Source organism: Bacillus rossius, chromosome 1 (assembly GCF_032445375.1).
Source record: "Bacillus rossius redtenbacheri isolate Brsri chromosome 1, Brsri_v3, whole genome shotgun sequence".
In the NCBI taxonomy this organism is placed as follows: domain Eukaryota; kingdom Metazoa; phylum Arthropoda; class Insecta; order Phasmatodea; family Bacillidae; genus Bacillus; species Bacillus rossius.
This window is the reverse complement of record NC_086330.1, coordinates 82,376,165-82,393,954: the sequence shown is the minus strand read 5'-3', so window position 1 is coordinate 82,393,954 and position 17,790 is coordinate 82,376,165. Positions and strand designations below refer to the sequence as shown.

Genomic DNA, 17,790 nt, shown 5'->3' with positions numbered 1-17,790 from the left:
TTCGGCACAGTTTGGGATCGGCGCACTTGATTTTTTTCAGTAAAACTTGGCAGTCATTGACAGCAAAGCAATTTGCCATTTGCCTTGTCCCACTCACACCACAACCCATTATGTCCACCCGTCAGTAGTGTGTATGTTGCCGCAAGATGCGCGTGTAGAATCGGTGCCAATTACAACTGATCTTTAGTTACTGTTATGTCGGTATTGGTACGCATATTTCCAAGATCACATAAACCCTCTTGTCCAAGTGCCGGGCCCGCCGCCATAACTGTCCTTGCAGGCCTGCCAATCTATATCCTGTCCTCTTGAATACTTAACACTACATCTCCCTTTCTTTATACTGTTTTGTGCCCACACTGTTTTCACTACTGTACGACCTGCACTATTGCACTACACCTCTACAGCTCCAGCCGTTTTGGTCTAACCACTTGTCTTCCACTCCTGGTCTTGCAAATCCCCTTACTCCTCTCTGACCCTTGTATTTCTTCCTCTGTGAACCCTCGAAAGTCTTCTTGTGGAGATCCCGGCCCTTGAAGGTCCTCTTGTGGTGAGCCCTGCGTTGGTGACTTCCGAGGAGAAGATGACTTATGCTTATCAGCCCCATCTGCTTCCTCTGCTGTTCGGGGAGTTAGTCGCTTCTCTTTTACTGCATGTGTCACTCCTGACCCTGTTGTTGATGCCTGGTATGGCCCACGCCCATGTCCTCGGATCTGCTCATCGGGCTGCCGTACTTCGATCAAGTGTTTCCTATTCCGGCGCACATTGCGGACCCCCGTTTCGACTAAATATGATCTGAACTGGTCTGCGGGCTGTAGTACCTTGCCACACGGTCACCCCTGGCTGTAATGGATTCAACTCATACACACCATGCCTTGTATCATAGTTGCGTTTTGATCTCTCTTTGATGTGCTGATCCCTTTTCCGAAATTCTTTCAGAATGCATGGGTTCCACTGTGGTTGTAGGGACGCTACGGTATGGGGTAATGTGGTCCGTAGCTTTCTCCCAAACAATAGTTCCGATGGTGAAAAGCCGGATTCCAATGGAGTGGCCCTATAAGCGAGCAACCCTAAATTTGGATCAGTTGTTTTGGACAAAATCTTCTTTGCTATTTTAACTGCACTCTCTGCTTCGCCATTTGATTGCGCATACTTTGGGCTCGATGTAATGTGCCTAAACCCATATTCCTTTGCGAACTGTTGGAATTCTTTGGCTGTAAACTGGGTACCCCCGTCTGTACGCACAGTTTGAGGTATCCCATGGCGAGCAAATATGTTCTTCACACGTGCAATTACTGCCTCTGCCGTCAGCTGATCTAATCGCACTACTTCCAGGTACCTTGAAAAATAATCCTGTAACACAAGATAGTGTGCACGGGCTAATTCAAAGATGTCCATTCCGACCAGCATCCATGGGCCACCTGGCAGTGCCGAAGGCTGTAATGGCTCAGCTCGCTGGGTCCTCTGTTGTAAACACTGTTGACAGTTTTCGACCATACTCTTGATATCTGTAGTGATACTTGGCCACCATACGGACTCCTGTGCCCGACGCCTACACTTAACTACCCCCATGTGGCCTTCATGTATTTTACTGAGCATGTCTGAACGTAAATGTCTGGGGATAAATATGTGTGAGCCTTTCATAATAAGTCCTCTACTATATGTTAACTGTCCTCTGTACTGCCAGAAGTGGGAGTGTTTGCTACTAAAGCCTTGCAATATATTATCCTTCAGAACCTGGCATTCATCATCTCTGTCCTGTGCTTCTGTGATGGTTTGAAGTGCAACGTCTGAAAATGGTGTTTCCCGTACGACTGCTTCCACAAACAACTCTTCTTCCACAATGTCAGAGGTCCCCTCACCTGGCTGATCCACAGGAGCTCTTGACAATGCATCCGGAACAAAGAACGTTTTCCCTGCAACATGTTCAATAGTGTAGTCATAACACATAAGACGCATCCTCATCCTCTGCAGCCTCGCTGTTAACTCAGTCAGTGGTGTAGAAGTCAGCAGTTGCACTAACGGTTTGTGGTCAGTCAATATTATGAACCGTGTGCCCAACACATAATTTCTGAACTTCTCGCAGGACCAGGTAAGTGCCAATGCCTCTTTTTCCACTTGAGCGTATCGTGATTCTGCCTCACTCAGACTTCGAGATGCAAATGCCACTGGTTTCCATGCACCTTGTTGATATTGCTCCAATACGCTTCCTAAGCCAAAGGAAGATGCATCTGCCAAAACTCTCACTTGTGCCCCCTGTTGATAAAGAGCTAACCTGGAGAGCTGGGCTATTTCCTCCTTCAGGTTCCTCACTGCCTGCCGCTGTGGTGCGTCCCACACCTAATCTGTATCTTGACATAACAAGACTCGAAGTGGCTGAGTTTTTTCCGCAAGGTTGGGAATGAACTTCATTAAATACGTCACCATGCCCAAAAATCTTCTTACTTCTGTCACATTAGTCGGTTCTGGCAAGTCACTAACAGCTTTGGTCTTGTCCGCATCAGGCCCCACCGTACCTTCTGATATGACATGACCTAGGAACTTCACAGTCTTCACTCGAAACCGACATTTAGCCTTGTTAAGGGTAACACCATGCGCCACTAATTTACCTAGTACCGCTTCCAACCGTTGGTCATGTTCTTCTGCTGTGCGGCCACAAACAAGAATGTCATCTGCCTGGTTCACCACACCTGGCATCCCCCACACCAGATGCTGCATTTGTCGCTGGTAGTGCTCCGGGCCTGATTTTATCCCAAATGGCAGCCGATTGAAATAAAACCGCCCAAATGGTGTGATAAAAGTTGTGTATGGCGCACTAGCTGGTGACAACGGGATCTGCCAGAACCCACTGGACGCATCCAAAACTGAAAACCACTTGGCATCTTGCAGTTGCGCTAGCGACTCTTCCACAGACGGTAACTGTAGCCTCTCTCTGAGTATAAATCTATTCAACTGAGTAAAATCGACACAAATCCTTACCGAACCATCCTTTTTGGGTACCACGACCATAGGTGCACACCATTCGGTTGGTTCCTCAACTGAAGTTATCACACCCTCGTGAACCATTCTGTCAAGTTCTTCTTTTACCTTGTTTCTTAAGGGAAACGGAACACGTCGTGGTGCTATGACAGCATATGGCTTAGCCCCTTCCTGCAGCTGAATGTTGTACTCCCGTCGAAACTGGCCAAGACCCTCAAAGAGTGGCAAGAATTTGTCAACACAACAGGGTTTTGACTCTGTCACCTCCTCTGCCTTCTTAACAGACATAATATCGAGCGCCTTGATTGCAGGACGGCCCAGTAACGGTACCATTTGCTCTTTGACCACAAAAATTTCTTGTGTCACTTTCTGATTTCCATAGGACAGAGTTGCCATTGTAGTACCCACCACATCAATGCTATTTTTTCCTGCCCCAAACAATTTCTTGTTCGTCGAACCAATTGTTACCTTTAGATCCCGACAGACATGTTCTCCAATTACCGTTACATCGGCCCCTGTATCAACCTTGAATGAAAGCTCTGTCCCAAATAACTTCACTTTCACATACCATGGTTGTGAGCATATTTCCAGTGCCACTTCTCCCAAGTAATACTCCCGTGGACCTGATGGTGACTGCTGTGAAGATGCATGACATAGACTGTGTTCACTTTCCAACTCTTGCACTTCCCCATGAGCACAGCACCTACCATAATGCCCTACTTGTCCACAGCGATAGCATTTTGCTTTGTTAGCTGGGCACTTAGACCAATGATGATTCGGTTTGCCTCCACATTTGGAACATTTAGTGGTTATGTTGGGACTGGAACCACTTACATTACTTGTACCTGCTTTCTCTTGCTGCGCTGTCTCCTTATTCCATCTGTAACGCCGCTTAAAATCGGGTTGGCTTTTGCTGTGTTGGACTGTTTCGACCATGGCATCCTGTGCCCGAACAAGGGTTTGCTGATTTCGTACCAGTTCCGCTTGTCGAATCCGTGTGACCGCTCGTGCTGACGTTAGATCTTGGTCCATCTGGAGCGACTCCGACAGCTTATCATCCGCAACACCTATCACCAATACCGTCGTTACGAGCTCGTCCTTAAGATCCCGTAAGTTGCAAGATTCGGCCATCTTAAAAACATCGTTTATAAATACATCGGCCGGCTCACCACTCTGTTGACGCCGCTTAAAAAATTTTGCCCGTTCATATATTATGTTTTTCTTTACCGTGAAAAACTTATCAAACCGTGACTTCACTACACTGTACTTCTTGATATCTTCCGCAGACAATGCAAATGATTCTAGCATTTCGTCCGCCTCGGAACCCATGCAATACAACAACATGTTGACTTGGCTGTCTTCCGACTTATAGCAAAGTTCCGACGCCACCCGAAAACGTTCAAAACGTTTGATCCATTTTGGCCAGTCCGCCAGCGCACGAAAATCAAAATTTTCTGGCGGAACAATGTGAAATTGCGCCGAAGTTGCCATGTTGTACACCTCCAAAACACGATGCGTGGGTCCCGGTTTTACTGGCACTTGAATGATGCGCACACGCCGACTACCATGTCGGCCCGAAGATTAACACTGCGGAAAACACTACGATTAATACCGGCGTAGGAAATACCGCTGCCACCATGTTATGTCGGTATTGGTACGCATATTTCCAAGATCACATAAACCCTCTTGTCCAAGTGCCGGGCCCGCCGCCATAACTGTCCTCGCAGGCCTGCCAATCTATATCCTGTCCTCTTGAATACTTAACACTACAGTTACCAAATTCCTGTAATTGGTCATTTCTAATTTTTATTTCAAGTCCCAAGTGTATGTCTTTTCAGGTTATTATAAAAAGGATGGAGCAGCACCATGCAGAACCCTTTCAGTATGCACACTCATTCATGTGATTTTGATTTAAACTGAAGTACTAAACAAGTAGGCCTAAATATGTAAATAATATTAATATATGGTAAATACTTGAAGGAATTTGAAGGGTTTTGCTAAGTTATTCTTATCCTCACGCACTTGTTCATGACCTAACAGTAGTTCAGAATCTTCCTGCAGCCATGACAACATGACCCGTCATGTCTCTCCCGACCACCGCCTGGAGTAGGAAGTAACCACCGCACCTCGAGGACTTGAATGTTTGTATTACTGAACCATTAGCATCAGCTGCTTATAATTATTTCTTAAAGCTTTTCTTTATCTTTGAGGCCTATGTTCACCAAATATACCTTTCAAAGTGCTTGCAGATCTGGTCATATATCTATAACCCGACAAGATAGAGCTGGACTTTTTACTGCGCATGCGCAAGTTCCCGAGGACCGTCGAGGAGTAGTAGGGGGAGGGAGTGACTCCGCCCTTGTCCTTGTCCGTCGCGTTGGCCCGACTTACACAAACACGGTATCGTACCCACGCAGTTAGCCAGTAGCAAAGTAAACTCTGTACGAAGAAATAACTCTTCGCCGCAGCTTTGCGCGGGCAACACTCAAGTATTTAATACCTTTTGTATGTATGTGAGCTCATCTCACTCAGTCTAAGTTGTACGCCTATTGTTATGAATGTAAAGAGTAAGGCTAAGTATATAAACAAAAAACCCGCAACGATAAAAGGATGGCAAGAAAAAAACTAAGATATTTTAAATGTAATAACTACTGAATGAGATTTCTCTATTGGAAACTAGGATTTCGTCAGCTTTTTCCAATACGCCAATCGTCTACAAAGGAAAAGTAAGTTATTTAACAAGTTCTTTTACAAACACGAATAACAAACTTTATTGTCAATTAAAACAAACAAGGCAGACGCCCACACACAAATAAAATAAACGCAGCAAAAAAGTAAACCCGGGGCTTGAGATACACATTTTGAGCATTTGACATTATCGGAAAGGATTTGTTATGAATTAAGAAGGCGGACACTCCAGACAAAAACGCTAGAAAGTTGAGGGTTTAAAAATCGCTATGTTGCGGTCTTGCGTCGTTCTTTGTTTAGGAACCATCCCATCGTTCAACTGTTGTTTAATTTCTGGAAAACACGGTTACCATCAAGAACGCCAGAGTCGGGATTCGAACCCGTTGGCAATTAGTTTTGCAAAGGAATTTTTGTAATAGTACAAAAACATTAAAACTATGTATAACAGGGAAGTACAGTTAAAATTGATTTGAACGCGACTCACCTATTCCCGGCTCAAGTCTGAGTTCAGACATTCAGCCGTTTCTGTAGCGCTAGATCCTGTGTCACCTGAAGAACTTTCGCCACATGATGAGTCAAGATTCAGTATTATCTTGTCGATTTCAATGTTCACTATTGCATCGTTTTTGAAATATTCGGCTTCAATGTTTTTAACGTGATCACAGCACTTTTTCCACTGTTCCACCGTATAGGAACAAAATAACTTCTCACACAGTTTTTGTTTAGCGTCCAAATATGTAGATATTTCCTCGCAAACTTTTGCTTTGAAATCTGCCCACACTAGTTCAATCGGATTCAAATTCGGGTGGTATGGAGGCAAACGAATGGTGTCATGGCCACACTCCTCTATTATTTGATCCACTTTGAATCTTTTTTTTTGTTTTGGTGGGATTTTACCAAAAGTAGCAAATCGGCTTTGGTCATGTGTGTAGAGAATTGAATGTTGTTGGCTTTTAACCAGTCTTGGATGCCAGATTTCAGAGTAGTGGTCGTAGGCTTTTTATTTATTTGGACACTGTGGTAGCTGGCATTGTCTAGAACTATGACACTATTTTCAGGTAAATTTGGAAGTAGCTTCTGTCTTACCCAGGTAGACAAATTTTGGTAGTTCATGTCATAATGATAATCACCAGACTTTTGTTTTGATTTGAAAATTAATAAAGCATTAGAAACGAAGCCTTCTTCTCCACCAGCATGCACAATTATCAAACGTGGCCTCTTGCCAATTGATTCTGTTACACCTACTTCAGTGCTCGACTGCCAGCAGGAATTAACGCAATGTGTTGCATGTACGTATGTTTCGTCAACATACACGATATTTCTACCTGCATTGCGATATTTACAAATTGTTTGTAGATACCTCCCCCTCCAAGCAGAAATTGCCGGTTTTTCAACAAAAAACTTTCTTTTTGATTGGCATTTCTTCCACCTAAATCCTATACGTTTTAACAAATGCCGCAAGTACTCTCTACTGCAATTTAAAATTCCGCCCTCTCGTAATGCCCTGGTCAGTTTCTATAATGTTTGAATTGTTTTTCTAACGGTGTAAAACTCGTGAATTTTCCGCCGTTTAGCGCCGCATGTAAAGTCATCTACTTTGATTCTTTTTTTTTCGCTCCTTATTCTTTCCCGTGGAAGTAGAAAAACTTAAACTATTTTTGCTTTTTACTTTACCTTCTGCTAAAATTCTTTTTACAGTTGACTGAGAAACCCTTGTTGCAGCACTTGTTGCTTCGACAATGTTGTACTTCAAATTATGTAATCGCTTTTGTTCTTTCAAATGTGTCGCCACATTGTACACAATCTCCCGTGCCTGTCCCCGCAACGGCGTGCCGCTTAAAATCCGTGACTTATGACCCGACGTTGATGCCATAGATAGCGTTGGATCGTCTAACTAGGACTGCGAGCTGACGGCACCGGACCACTGTTTCCCGGAAGCGAGCGACAGCTCAACTGGCCCCTACCCCTGTCAGAAGCTTCGGTCACGTGACTGCCACCTCCCTAACCCAGCTCTTCCAAGGTTCTTTTGTAACTTGTGTGATTATAGCACCGTCAGTTACATATGCAACTATGTTTTCTTCTTTGATTTCATACTTGGTGCATATGTCAATCACAGCTTTCGAGCAGTTGACAGCATTAGCAGCTTCAAGTACACATGATGTTCCAAGTAAAATGCTATGTTCTGCCCCTGGTTGCAATATCTCGAAAAGAATATTGAACACACAGTTATTTGCTTTATCTGTGGTTTCATCTACCATGATTACGACTTTCTGGTCTTCCACTTTCTCTCTGACCTCTGCCTCTTTCTTTTCCCTTAAAAGAGGAATATATTATTCTTAACCAGTCTGCACTAGGTATATCACCAGCACCAGATGTTTTGCTAGCCATTCCCTAAGTTTGCAGTTGTCCAGTTTCTCAACAGGAATTCCAGCCGCAATAAATGTTTCCACTGTTTCCAGTACAAATTCATATTATTGTTCCTTGGCTCGTTTTAGCACTGGCCCTGCCTCATCAATTGAAAGCTGCCGTTTTGAAGTTTGTTGCCTTTGCTTCCCATTTTTGTGTCTCTCTGACTGAATGTGTTTGTTTAATGTATCTTTCCTTTCAAACTCTAAACGACAGTTGCAAAATTTACACATCAATATTTTACTACCACTCACATAAAACCCTTCTTTTGAAAATTATGCTGCACGTGCAGCCACTGTTGGTTTATTTTTTGGCATTTTTTGGTTTGTTACATAATGTTGCTAACCTTTTCCTAAGACAGCAATGCAGAAAAAAAATCCACTGAAACTTAACGAACGTAAAAAGTTTTAAAATGTAATGAAAATATAACTCAATTTATGGGGAAGCCTTCTTTTCAAAGACGAGAGAGCCAAATGTACGATCGTGCATTTTCGGTTTTTTTTTTTGTTCATTGTAACCATGATAACTAATGGTCAATTATGTTAGGTTAGCTACATTATAAATACTTTATAACATTGTGGACGGTTGATTTGGTTAGGATAGATACATTAAAGATACTGTGAAATCATGTAAACTGTTTCCTAGCCCTGGATAGCTACATATTAAAAAGTTATTTGGTGAGTAGGCTAACCATAAAATCATTTTACAGTATTTTAAATGTAGCTATGCTTACCTAATATAACCAACCATCCACAGTGTTTTTAATTATAATGTGGCTAACCTATCCTAATCGACCGCAAAATTTTATGCCACACTGGTTTAAATGAGATAGAATGGGGAAAAAAAAAAAAGCCAGCATGAACTTCCGGGAACTTCTCCAATTTATGTTGCAGCACGGTAAATATGTCACGGACGCTGTAAGATGCATTTTTTTTTTATGTTTACAAATATAATGTTGTTTGATGCAATCACGCCAATACTCGAAACATTAATATTCTTTTTTCTTAAACCTCCTCGGACCCAAACACCTTTTAACTAATAACACCTCAGTCTGAATCATAGAGTAAATGTCTGAATGTACAGAATAGTGTAAATATATCTTTGAACATTTGAAACACACATTTGAAAAATTTCCATGAATTCAGACCAAATGTACACTATACCCGTATAAGTGGATAATCTTTGACTATACCGTGCACTATACCGTACATGTATCATTGAGCTAGTCCATTTGTTGATACTGTCTATGGAAATAAATAAAAATAGTAAGTATCAACGTTTGTTTGAGTGTAGAGGTGTAAAAGTAACGAAAAAATGTGTACCCGTATGTATTCGTTACTATAACAATTAGTACTCGTTACTTTCGTATCGTTACTCGTTACTTCTGATACCGCATGACATGGCACATGCTATGTTATGTAACAGCATCGAATCGAGTCGTATTTCGCACGCGTACAGTATGACGTCGCGTAAATAAAAATAAATCGAATATAAACAATTAAAAATATTTGATAATTAACAGCTTTTGTTAACCAAGAAACAATTAACTCTCATTAGAGCGGCTTTATTATAATATATCTTTTAAGATAAGAACATAAAACGTGAAAATACGCGATTATAAAAAACAAAAACATACATATTTATAATTTGTAAAAAATACTTTCTTACGTTGTTTCTGTTCGAATCTAAAACTTTGTCTACACACACAATACCTTTAATAAACAGTAAAAAACTTGGACGACGAATTTCCAAATTATACTTTTTTAATAAACAAACATCGTTCTTTGTAACGAATACGCGCGCGCATGCGTGAAACATACGAAAGATGCGAGTAACGAAATGCATTCGTGTGTAACGTTTCGTTACTCGTTACTAGATGCCGCACCCGTTACTCAGTAACGAGTACATACGGTTTGCTACAGCTCTATTTGAGTGTGACATCTTTGTAGTTGCACTGTTTTGTTGGTAAACAATATTCTCTCATTCTTTTCAAATTATTACTTGTTGTCTTTGTTTATTTGGTTTATTAGGTATACGATTTATTAACTAAATAACGCTTATGATCCCAGAAAATATATTTTTGTTATTTGACACAAGTGAAATATGATGTACACTATCATGTACATTTGGTCTCAGCTGCAGTTCGTAACATTTGGCACTTAGCAGCCTGTAGGTTATGTTTGTTTATTGTGTACTTGAGACGAGAAGTATATTGTGATTAATTTTGGCTCCCAAGAAGTTAACTGCATCACAAATATTAGATTTGATTGAGAGTGGTGATGTGTCTGATATTGAAGGGCTAAGTGGAGAAGATGATACTGTGATTGACGAAACAGCTGTAGTCAACGAAGATAGCGAAGAAGAGGTTATAGAGGATGATGAGAATATTGCAGTGTTAGATGTACAGAATGTAGAGGTTGCAGGTGAAGATGTTCATGACGATATTAGAGATATGTTGGAGTTGACCGCAGCAAAACAAAATATAACATGGCGAAGGGGAATTTTTACCACCCGAGAACCACCAGAATTTCAAACTCAAGTTCCAGAACTTGTTTTAGAGCCCAACGAGTACTTCCAAAGGTACATACCACTGGACTTTTATGAGAAGGCAGCCACGTTCACCAATATATATGCGCTTCAAACAGGTGCAACAAAATTCAAGCCTGTGACAGCAGTTGAAGTAGAAATTTTATTTGCACTTCACATAGGTACAGGATGCCTGAACTTCCCTAGGATCCGCATGTACTGGGAGTCTGTGTTAGGTCTGGGATTGTTCCAAGAGAATATGACAAGGGATCGTTTTTTCTAACTACGAACCAATTTACATTTTGTAAATAATTTAGAAAAACCAGACGGATGCACTGACGTTTTTTGGAAAGTAAGGCCAATTTTTGATATTGTTCGAAGTCGTTGTTTACAGCTTCATGTTGAGCTTGAAATTGCTATAGACGAGCAAATGATTCCCTTCACTGGGGAACTTGGTGTAAAGCAATATGTAAAGGGAAAACCTAATCCATGGGAAATAAAAATTTTTGTGCTTTGTGGGACATCCGGTTTAGCATACCGCATACGACTTTGTGTTGTATCAAGGTAGTACAACTGGATTTGACAATGGCATTCAGAAAAAATTTGGTCTGCGTTCGGCAGTAGTCCTCAAGTTGACGGAGAGATTGGTACAATCAGGACACGTCCTCTTTTTTGACAACTGGTTTACTTCCTACAATCTCCTTCAACTTCTAAAATCAAAAATTATTTTTGCAGGTGGAACGACTCGTGAAAATAGATTTGCTAACCCACCATTCACATCAGACAAAAACCTGAAAAAGAATCATGTAAGGGGCCACACTGAAGAGCTAGTTAGTACTGATCATGACATAGTATTATGTAAATGGTTGGATAATAGAACTGTCGCAATGGCTTCCAATTTTTTTGGGTATTGGGGCTGAAGATGAAGTGCGCAGGTATGAACAGGCCACGAAAACCTATATCCCAGTTCATAGACCTGAAATCGTAAAATCTTACAACCAAGTCATGGGTGGAGTTGACCTGTACGACAGATTTGTGAGCTTTACAGGATCAGTCTTCGTTCGAAGAAGTGGACACTGAGAATGGCATTCCATGCCGTGGACATGGCCATGAGAAACAATATCCCGAAAAATAAGATTTTGGATCAGTTGGCTTTTCGCTTTGAAGTACATAGTTGATAGCCTGCTGAAAGTTGGTAAAACAATAGGCAGGAAAAGGGGACGGCCCTCTTTGGAAGATGTGCTAGAACTGTATGTCAACATTCCACGGGTCAAGAAGGAAAAAGCTCCTATTGCCAATGTTCAGCTGGACAGCATTGACCATTTACCCATTCATGACCAGATGAAAGAGCCTACGAGATGTAAGAACACAAGATGTAACAGTAAATTCAGGTCTCACATCATGTGCCAGAAGTGGAAAGTGCACCTTTGCCTGACTAGTGAAAGGAAATGTTTTCGTGACTACCATACACCTAAGTAATGAAATGTTCAAGATAAAATTGAAAAACTATTTTTTCTTCCAAACAGTAAGCAAAGTTTTTAGTTTACTGAACTCTTGATATGTCTTTCTTCAACTGAAGTGTGTCAAATATATTTAGCCAACTTTTATTGTAGTTTTATTATGCAATTGCAAATATATATTTGACGTCTATTGTTATTCATAAAAGGTCGTGATTGATTTATGCAGTGCAAGTTATACTTGTAGGCCTAGCATGCAACACTGAAACAGGGTTATTTTATTGCAATTTGTGTGTTGTATTTTCATTCAAATTTATTTCAAACTGTAGGCTATTACACCTAAGTTAGTTTACTGAACTAACCCAAGACATGCAAATAAATTTGTAGCACACAACACTAAATCAGTAATATTTTATTCCATTTTGTGTTTTGTGAAACAAAATTTGACAGTTTTCATAAAATAACTGCTGAGTCTGATTGTACAGAATAGTGTACATTAAAAAAAATTACGTCCATGGGTCATTTCATGTCATATCACCTAGAGCCATGTGCTCCAAGGTTACAGATATTGTTCAAAATTTTTTTTTATGCATACATACTTATAACATGAGTAACTGTGAATTATTTTAGAATTTTTAAATTAAAACTGGAAGAATGAGACATTTTCAAAACTTTCAGTTTTTGAGCGAATAATGTTCTCCAACGGTCTTCACCAGTACACATAAATTACTATAAAACTCACAATTTTCATGCTATCTAGCTCATTTAAATTGCAAATAAAAGCTAATATTCCATACTTTGTATATGTGGACAGAGAAGTAACAAATTCCATCACAAAAATTTTACACTGAGAATGAAATACAATTTTAAGCTATTTTGCACCTTTGCTCGCGCTCAATACCATAACTCAACAACCACAATGACCACTAGCTTGAAAATTTATTTTTACATACACATTAGCATTAGGTAACTACCTATATTTGAAAAATGAAAAGGGTGTTTTTTTGTGGTTTTATATATATTTGATCTGGGTACTTTTGTATTATTTATGCGCTTACGAAGGCTAAAACCTAATAATATATTTCTTTAGTTAGGCAGAACATCCTTCAGGCCTCAAGTGTAGCTATTTTTTAATGTACATAATAGTGTACATAGGATCTGAGGAGGTTAACACATGCGATGCGTGCTGCACTTCATCAAGTTTCAGGTGCCTTGGTACACTTATTTAGTCAGAAAAAGATAAATTTTTTCCTGGCTTTTAAATTACGTTATAAAACACGCACGCGAAAAATTATTACGCTCAACACAAGTGCACACTCAACACAAGTGTGTTTGCGTCGTGTTGGCTAACGGTGTCTATTTACAATCTTCGCATAATGGCGGCACTGTTTTTCTAACGTGTTTATATAACCAAAAACAAAAAAAAAATATTATTTGTGTAAAAACTATGAAATATTAAAGTCTTCTGTTAGATTTATATATTGCAAAAGTGTGTTTGAAACGCCTACAAAGATAGTTGTTCCAAGAAACTACATAAACAAGGTGACGTCGACCAGGGCTACGCCCTCCCTAAGCCCGATGTGCCTCACGCCGTCGCCACCCCTCTCCCACCACCACCCTCCATTCAAACCTCCCGCCTCGTGTGTGTGTGTGTGTGTGTGTGAGTTGGGCGCCCGGCAAGAGTCGGTGCGACGACCCCTTTCTTTTATTAAAATAAACATAATGTATAAACCTTTTTATGTAATAAAATATCCCTAATTGTCACGCCTCAAGTTTTAGTAAGTAAGGACGGCGCAGCGCCCCATGCGGGCATCCGCAGAACTACCCGCCAATAGTTTTTAAACTTTAATAAGAAATAACACCATAACTAAAGGTTGTTAATTATAAATAAGTGTACTTAAATTATGTTTGTTTTTTAAATAATATTTGTTTGATTAAGTATGTTACCGGACGGCTGCCCGGTAACAAAGCGGGAACTTAACCCTTCCCGGCGGCCATGATGCTCTGGTCTAGTCAGTCTGTTTCCGTTCGCCGCCTGGAGTAGGAGCGGCCCGCGCACCTCATCGACTTCAGCTCTTTTGTTCACTGATCCATTAGTTTCCGTCGCATCTTTAAATAAATCTAAAACCTTCTAACTTCTTCGAGGCCTGCTCCAGGTGGTAGACTCTTTCGCATAAATATTTGTTTTCCGTTTACTGATATTTCGTACGCGTAATACGTGATTGACTCTCGAGGCCAGGCCACGCGGTGACCTGGTCAGCCTATAAACTGGTTATCACCTGCAACGGTGTTTTTTAGTACTTTACGTAAAACTCTTTTAACATTTTTGTAACTTGCCTTGTAATAATTCGCCTGTGTAAGTTCGCTGGTAATAAAATCACTAGCTCAGAATGTGTGGTTCAGTGGTCACGTGTATAATTCCCTGAGTTCCGAGGCGTGTGGGACGCCTCAAGAGCCCACGAACACGAGTCACGAGGGGGGAGATTAGCCTAGCCCCACACGGGTCACGTCACGGCCCTGAGCCGAGAGTTCGTAGCCGGGTCCACGTGCCCTTCCACGTGGTGGCGCCCAAATTACTCCGTTTCGTCCATCCGAAGACCCCCCCCCCACCGTACGACAAAGTATTTGTCATCTAACTGGCGATGTTATTGTTATGTATTTCGTGTTCATATGGTACGTAATCTATTTTTCGCGTTTTGGTGGTGTTAACACTCAATATCGTTTTATTTCGCGTTATTTCACGTGCGCGAAAAAATCGTGGCTCTATTAATTAAGTTTCATTATTGTTGGTTTGCTATTGTGTAACTGTTGAGAATAATGTTAAGTAATGTTATGACAGATTCTTGGAGGTTGGGAGTTGCTCTACCACTCCACCCCCCTAATCAGCCCCTGATATAAGAGAAGTACATCAAGTGTTATCACTGTATTTACAATGAGCACAGAGGGCTAGAGACAAGTGGCAAGATCACTGCCTCTCGCCAAGGAATTTTCCAGATGAGATTCCTTGTGGAAACATATCTGATGTTGCTGTAAGACGATGGATTTCCTTGGTTTTTCACCAGATCCAAAATCCATTCATTCCATCAGTGCTTAATCCTCGTTTCATCATTCCCTCATTGTCTCTACATGACCTCGTTGTCGATGAGATTTCAGCCCTAGTTTAGTTATTCAATCCTTTGTTCATTCATTTTTTTTTTAGTGATTCATTTGTTCATTCATTCTTTTGTTAATTTATTCATTTGTTTAGACATCCATTCTTTAACTATATCATTAATTTGTTCAGTCATTCCAAAAGCTCACTAAATTAGGATTCTAAAATATAAATGTTTAGGGACAAGATTATGTGGTGTTATGCGATAAAACCAAAATAACACCAAAAAAGTCAATATACCGCATTACACAAAAAGCAAATTAAGATACCATATAGCAATAAAATGCAAGTTATGCTGTGGAATTAAGCAGTATTTAATTAAAACTCTATTTAAACTGCAAAAAAAATGTAATCTTTTTATGTTTAAAATTCAAGGAATGTCATAATTTACCGACAAAAATGTTTCAAAATTCATAGATCACAAAAATTAATTAAAAAATTTTTATTGTGCATCTGTTATTGAATCACTTTTAATCCACAACACCAATTTATTTTTAGAGTTCTGAATGAATCTGTTTCAAATCAATTTACTACAAATTTTTTTTATCATAAAGCTGCAGCATACAAATAGTACACTATTTTGATGGAGTAAATATCAAAACAGTTTTTAAACCCTGTCTGTATAAATGATCAAATTTAGACACTAACCTGTAAGATTGTAGTACTAGCTGACAGTTACAAAAATTACCAATTATTGAAGTTATACTTCTTTAGGCACGTTATGAAAATAATATGAGTGTGAAATTTTACGATGTGTGTGCACTATGCAACAATTTTTCACAGTATGAAAAAAAAAGCTACATACAAAGAAAAAGGTGCATACAAATAAAAATTATTAATGAGCTTTTAAATCTAATACGTTATTGATTGAAATTAAATACTGATCCCAATTTAAAAAATGCATTAATTTATTGATTGAATTAAAGCCAAACATAATGCCCAAGCCAACTCGATGGACACCACAAACAGCACACTAGCTGTGTCACTGGAATGCCAAGGAGGGAGGAGGATGTGTGGGTACGTACTTGTCCAGGCATCCCTCGACTACGTTCTCGTGCTTGGTGGCGACGAGCGGCTTGACGGGCGCCAGCGCGGCCACGGTGGGCCCCGCGCGCAGCACCACGCTCCTGATGCAGCCCACGAACGACTCGATGATGTACTTGACCCCGTGCAGCTGCTCCTCCGAGCTCAGACCTGGGCCAGCACACGTGCCGCGCTACATTCCACCAGCTCACTGACACACACACGTGCGCTGCTACCAGGGGCGCAACAACAGGGGGGGAGAAGGTTATTTTGCCCCCCCCCCCCCTTCTGAAACCTTGAAGTGGGGGCAAACGGGGGCAAAGAAAGTGCTGTGTAATCAATTTTTAGATAATAAAACTGCTTAAATAGCACCATTTTCCACCTTGAAATACAAATTTTCCCGAGGGAGGACCCCCGGACCACCCGCTTCAATAGGGGGGATCGATGATTCTTTATAAAAAGGTATATTGCCCCCCCCCCCCCCCCCCCCCGCCCCCTGGAAATTTAGTTGTTGCGCCCGTGGCTGCTACACCAGTGAGAGCAGCACAGGAAAGTTCCAGCCGAGAGTTGGTGGTGTTTGATCGTCACCATAGATAATTTTTTTTTACCTGAAAGGTGGTACCTCACAAGGGCATGTAATTTATGAGTGTGACACGGAGGCCACATGCCCCTCTCTTTGCTTATAAGTTTTTTAAATACATGTTAATTACCCATTAGCCCAATTTATGCAAAAACTGTGCTGTAAAAATTTGCTCTGCCAACAGTTTTATGAGAACTGACAGACAAACATGCAATTGAAAAATTTGCTACATTTTGAAGGAACCTATAAAAATTAGGTAATTTAGTTATATGATTTCTAACAGTTTAATAAATGTTGAGAAGGTAGAAGCTAGCGTGACGATGACTATGGAGTGGGAACAGGACACGTCAACTGTACCTCCGACCAGCACGACGGACATGAGGTCAGTGGTGACACCGTAGTTGGTGCTGGGGTCGAGTCCCAGCAGTTGCGTGTCTGCTTGCTGTCCGTCCACGCTCGCCACCAGCCGCGTCTCCTTCACGTCGATGCGCACCGTCACGTTGTGCCACACGTCGCGGTTCAGGCCTGCGAGGAAATGCACTCATGCAACTCGCTCAGCCACTCTCCCTGCGGTACAGTACCTAATAACTGTTACAAAAATTACCAATTATTGAAGTTATACTTCTTTAGGCACGTTATGAAATAATTATGAGTGTGAAATTTTACGATGTGTGTGCACTACACAACAATTTTTCACAATATGAAAAAAAAAAAAAAAAAAAAGCTACATACAAAAAAAAGGTGCATACAAATAAAAATTATTAATGAGCTTTTGAATTTAATACGTTATTGATTGAAATTAAATACCGATCACAATAAAAAAAAACACATTTATTTATTGTGTTTATTAGTGATTATAAAACGTAATTAATAAATCAGATCAAACATACAGCATATTAATTGATTTTCATTATTAATAAAATGTATCTTGTTATTTACTAGATTAAATAATACATTGTATACACATTTATTATAATATTGAA

General features: G+C 40.5%; 1 protein-coding gene across 11 annotated transcripts in view; it reads right to left on the bottom strand.

Annotated features, from left to right (window-relative positions):
- Positions 1-17,790, bottom strand: part of LOC134538563 (axotactin) — a 227,927-nt gene that overhangs the window by 103,889 nt on the left and 106,248 nt on the right. For all 11 annotated transcript variants that reach the window (XM_063379990.1, XM_063380013.1, XM_063380036.1 and 8 more), the window contains 2 exons: positions 17,165-17,332; positions 16,230-16,398 (listed from right to left, as the gene is read on the bottom strand). In XM_063379990.1, coding sequence (XP_063236060.1) covers positions 16,230-16,398; positions 17,165-17,332 — 337 coding nt within the window. The remainder of the gene's footprint in view (positions 1-16,229; positions 16,399-17,164; positions 17,333-17,790) is intronic.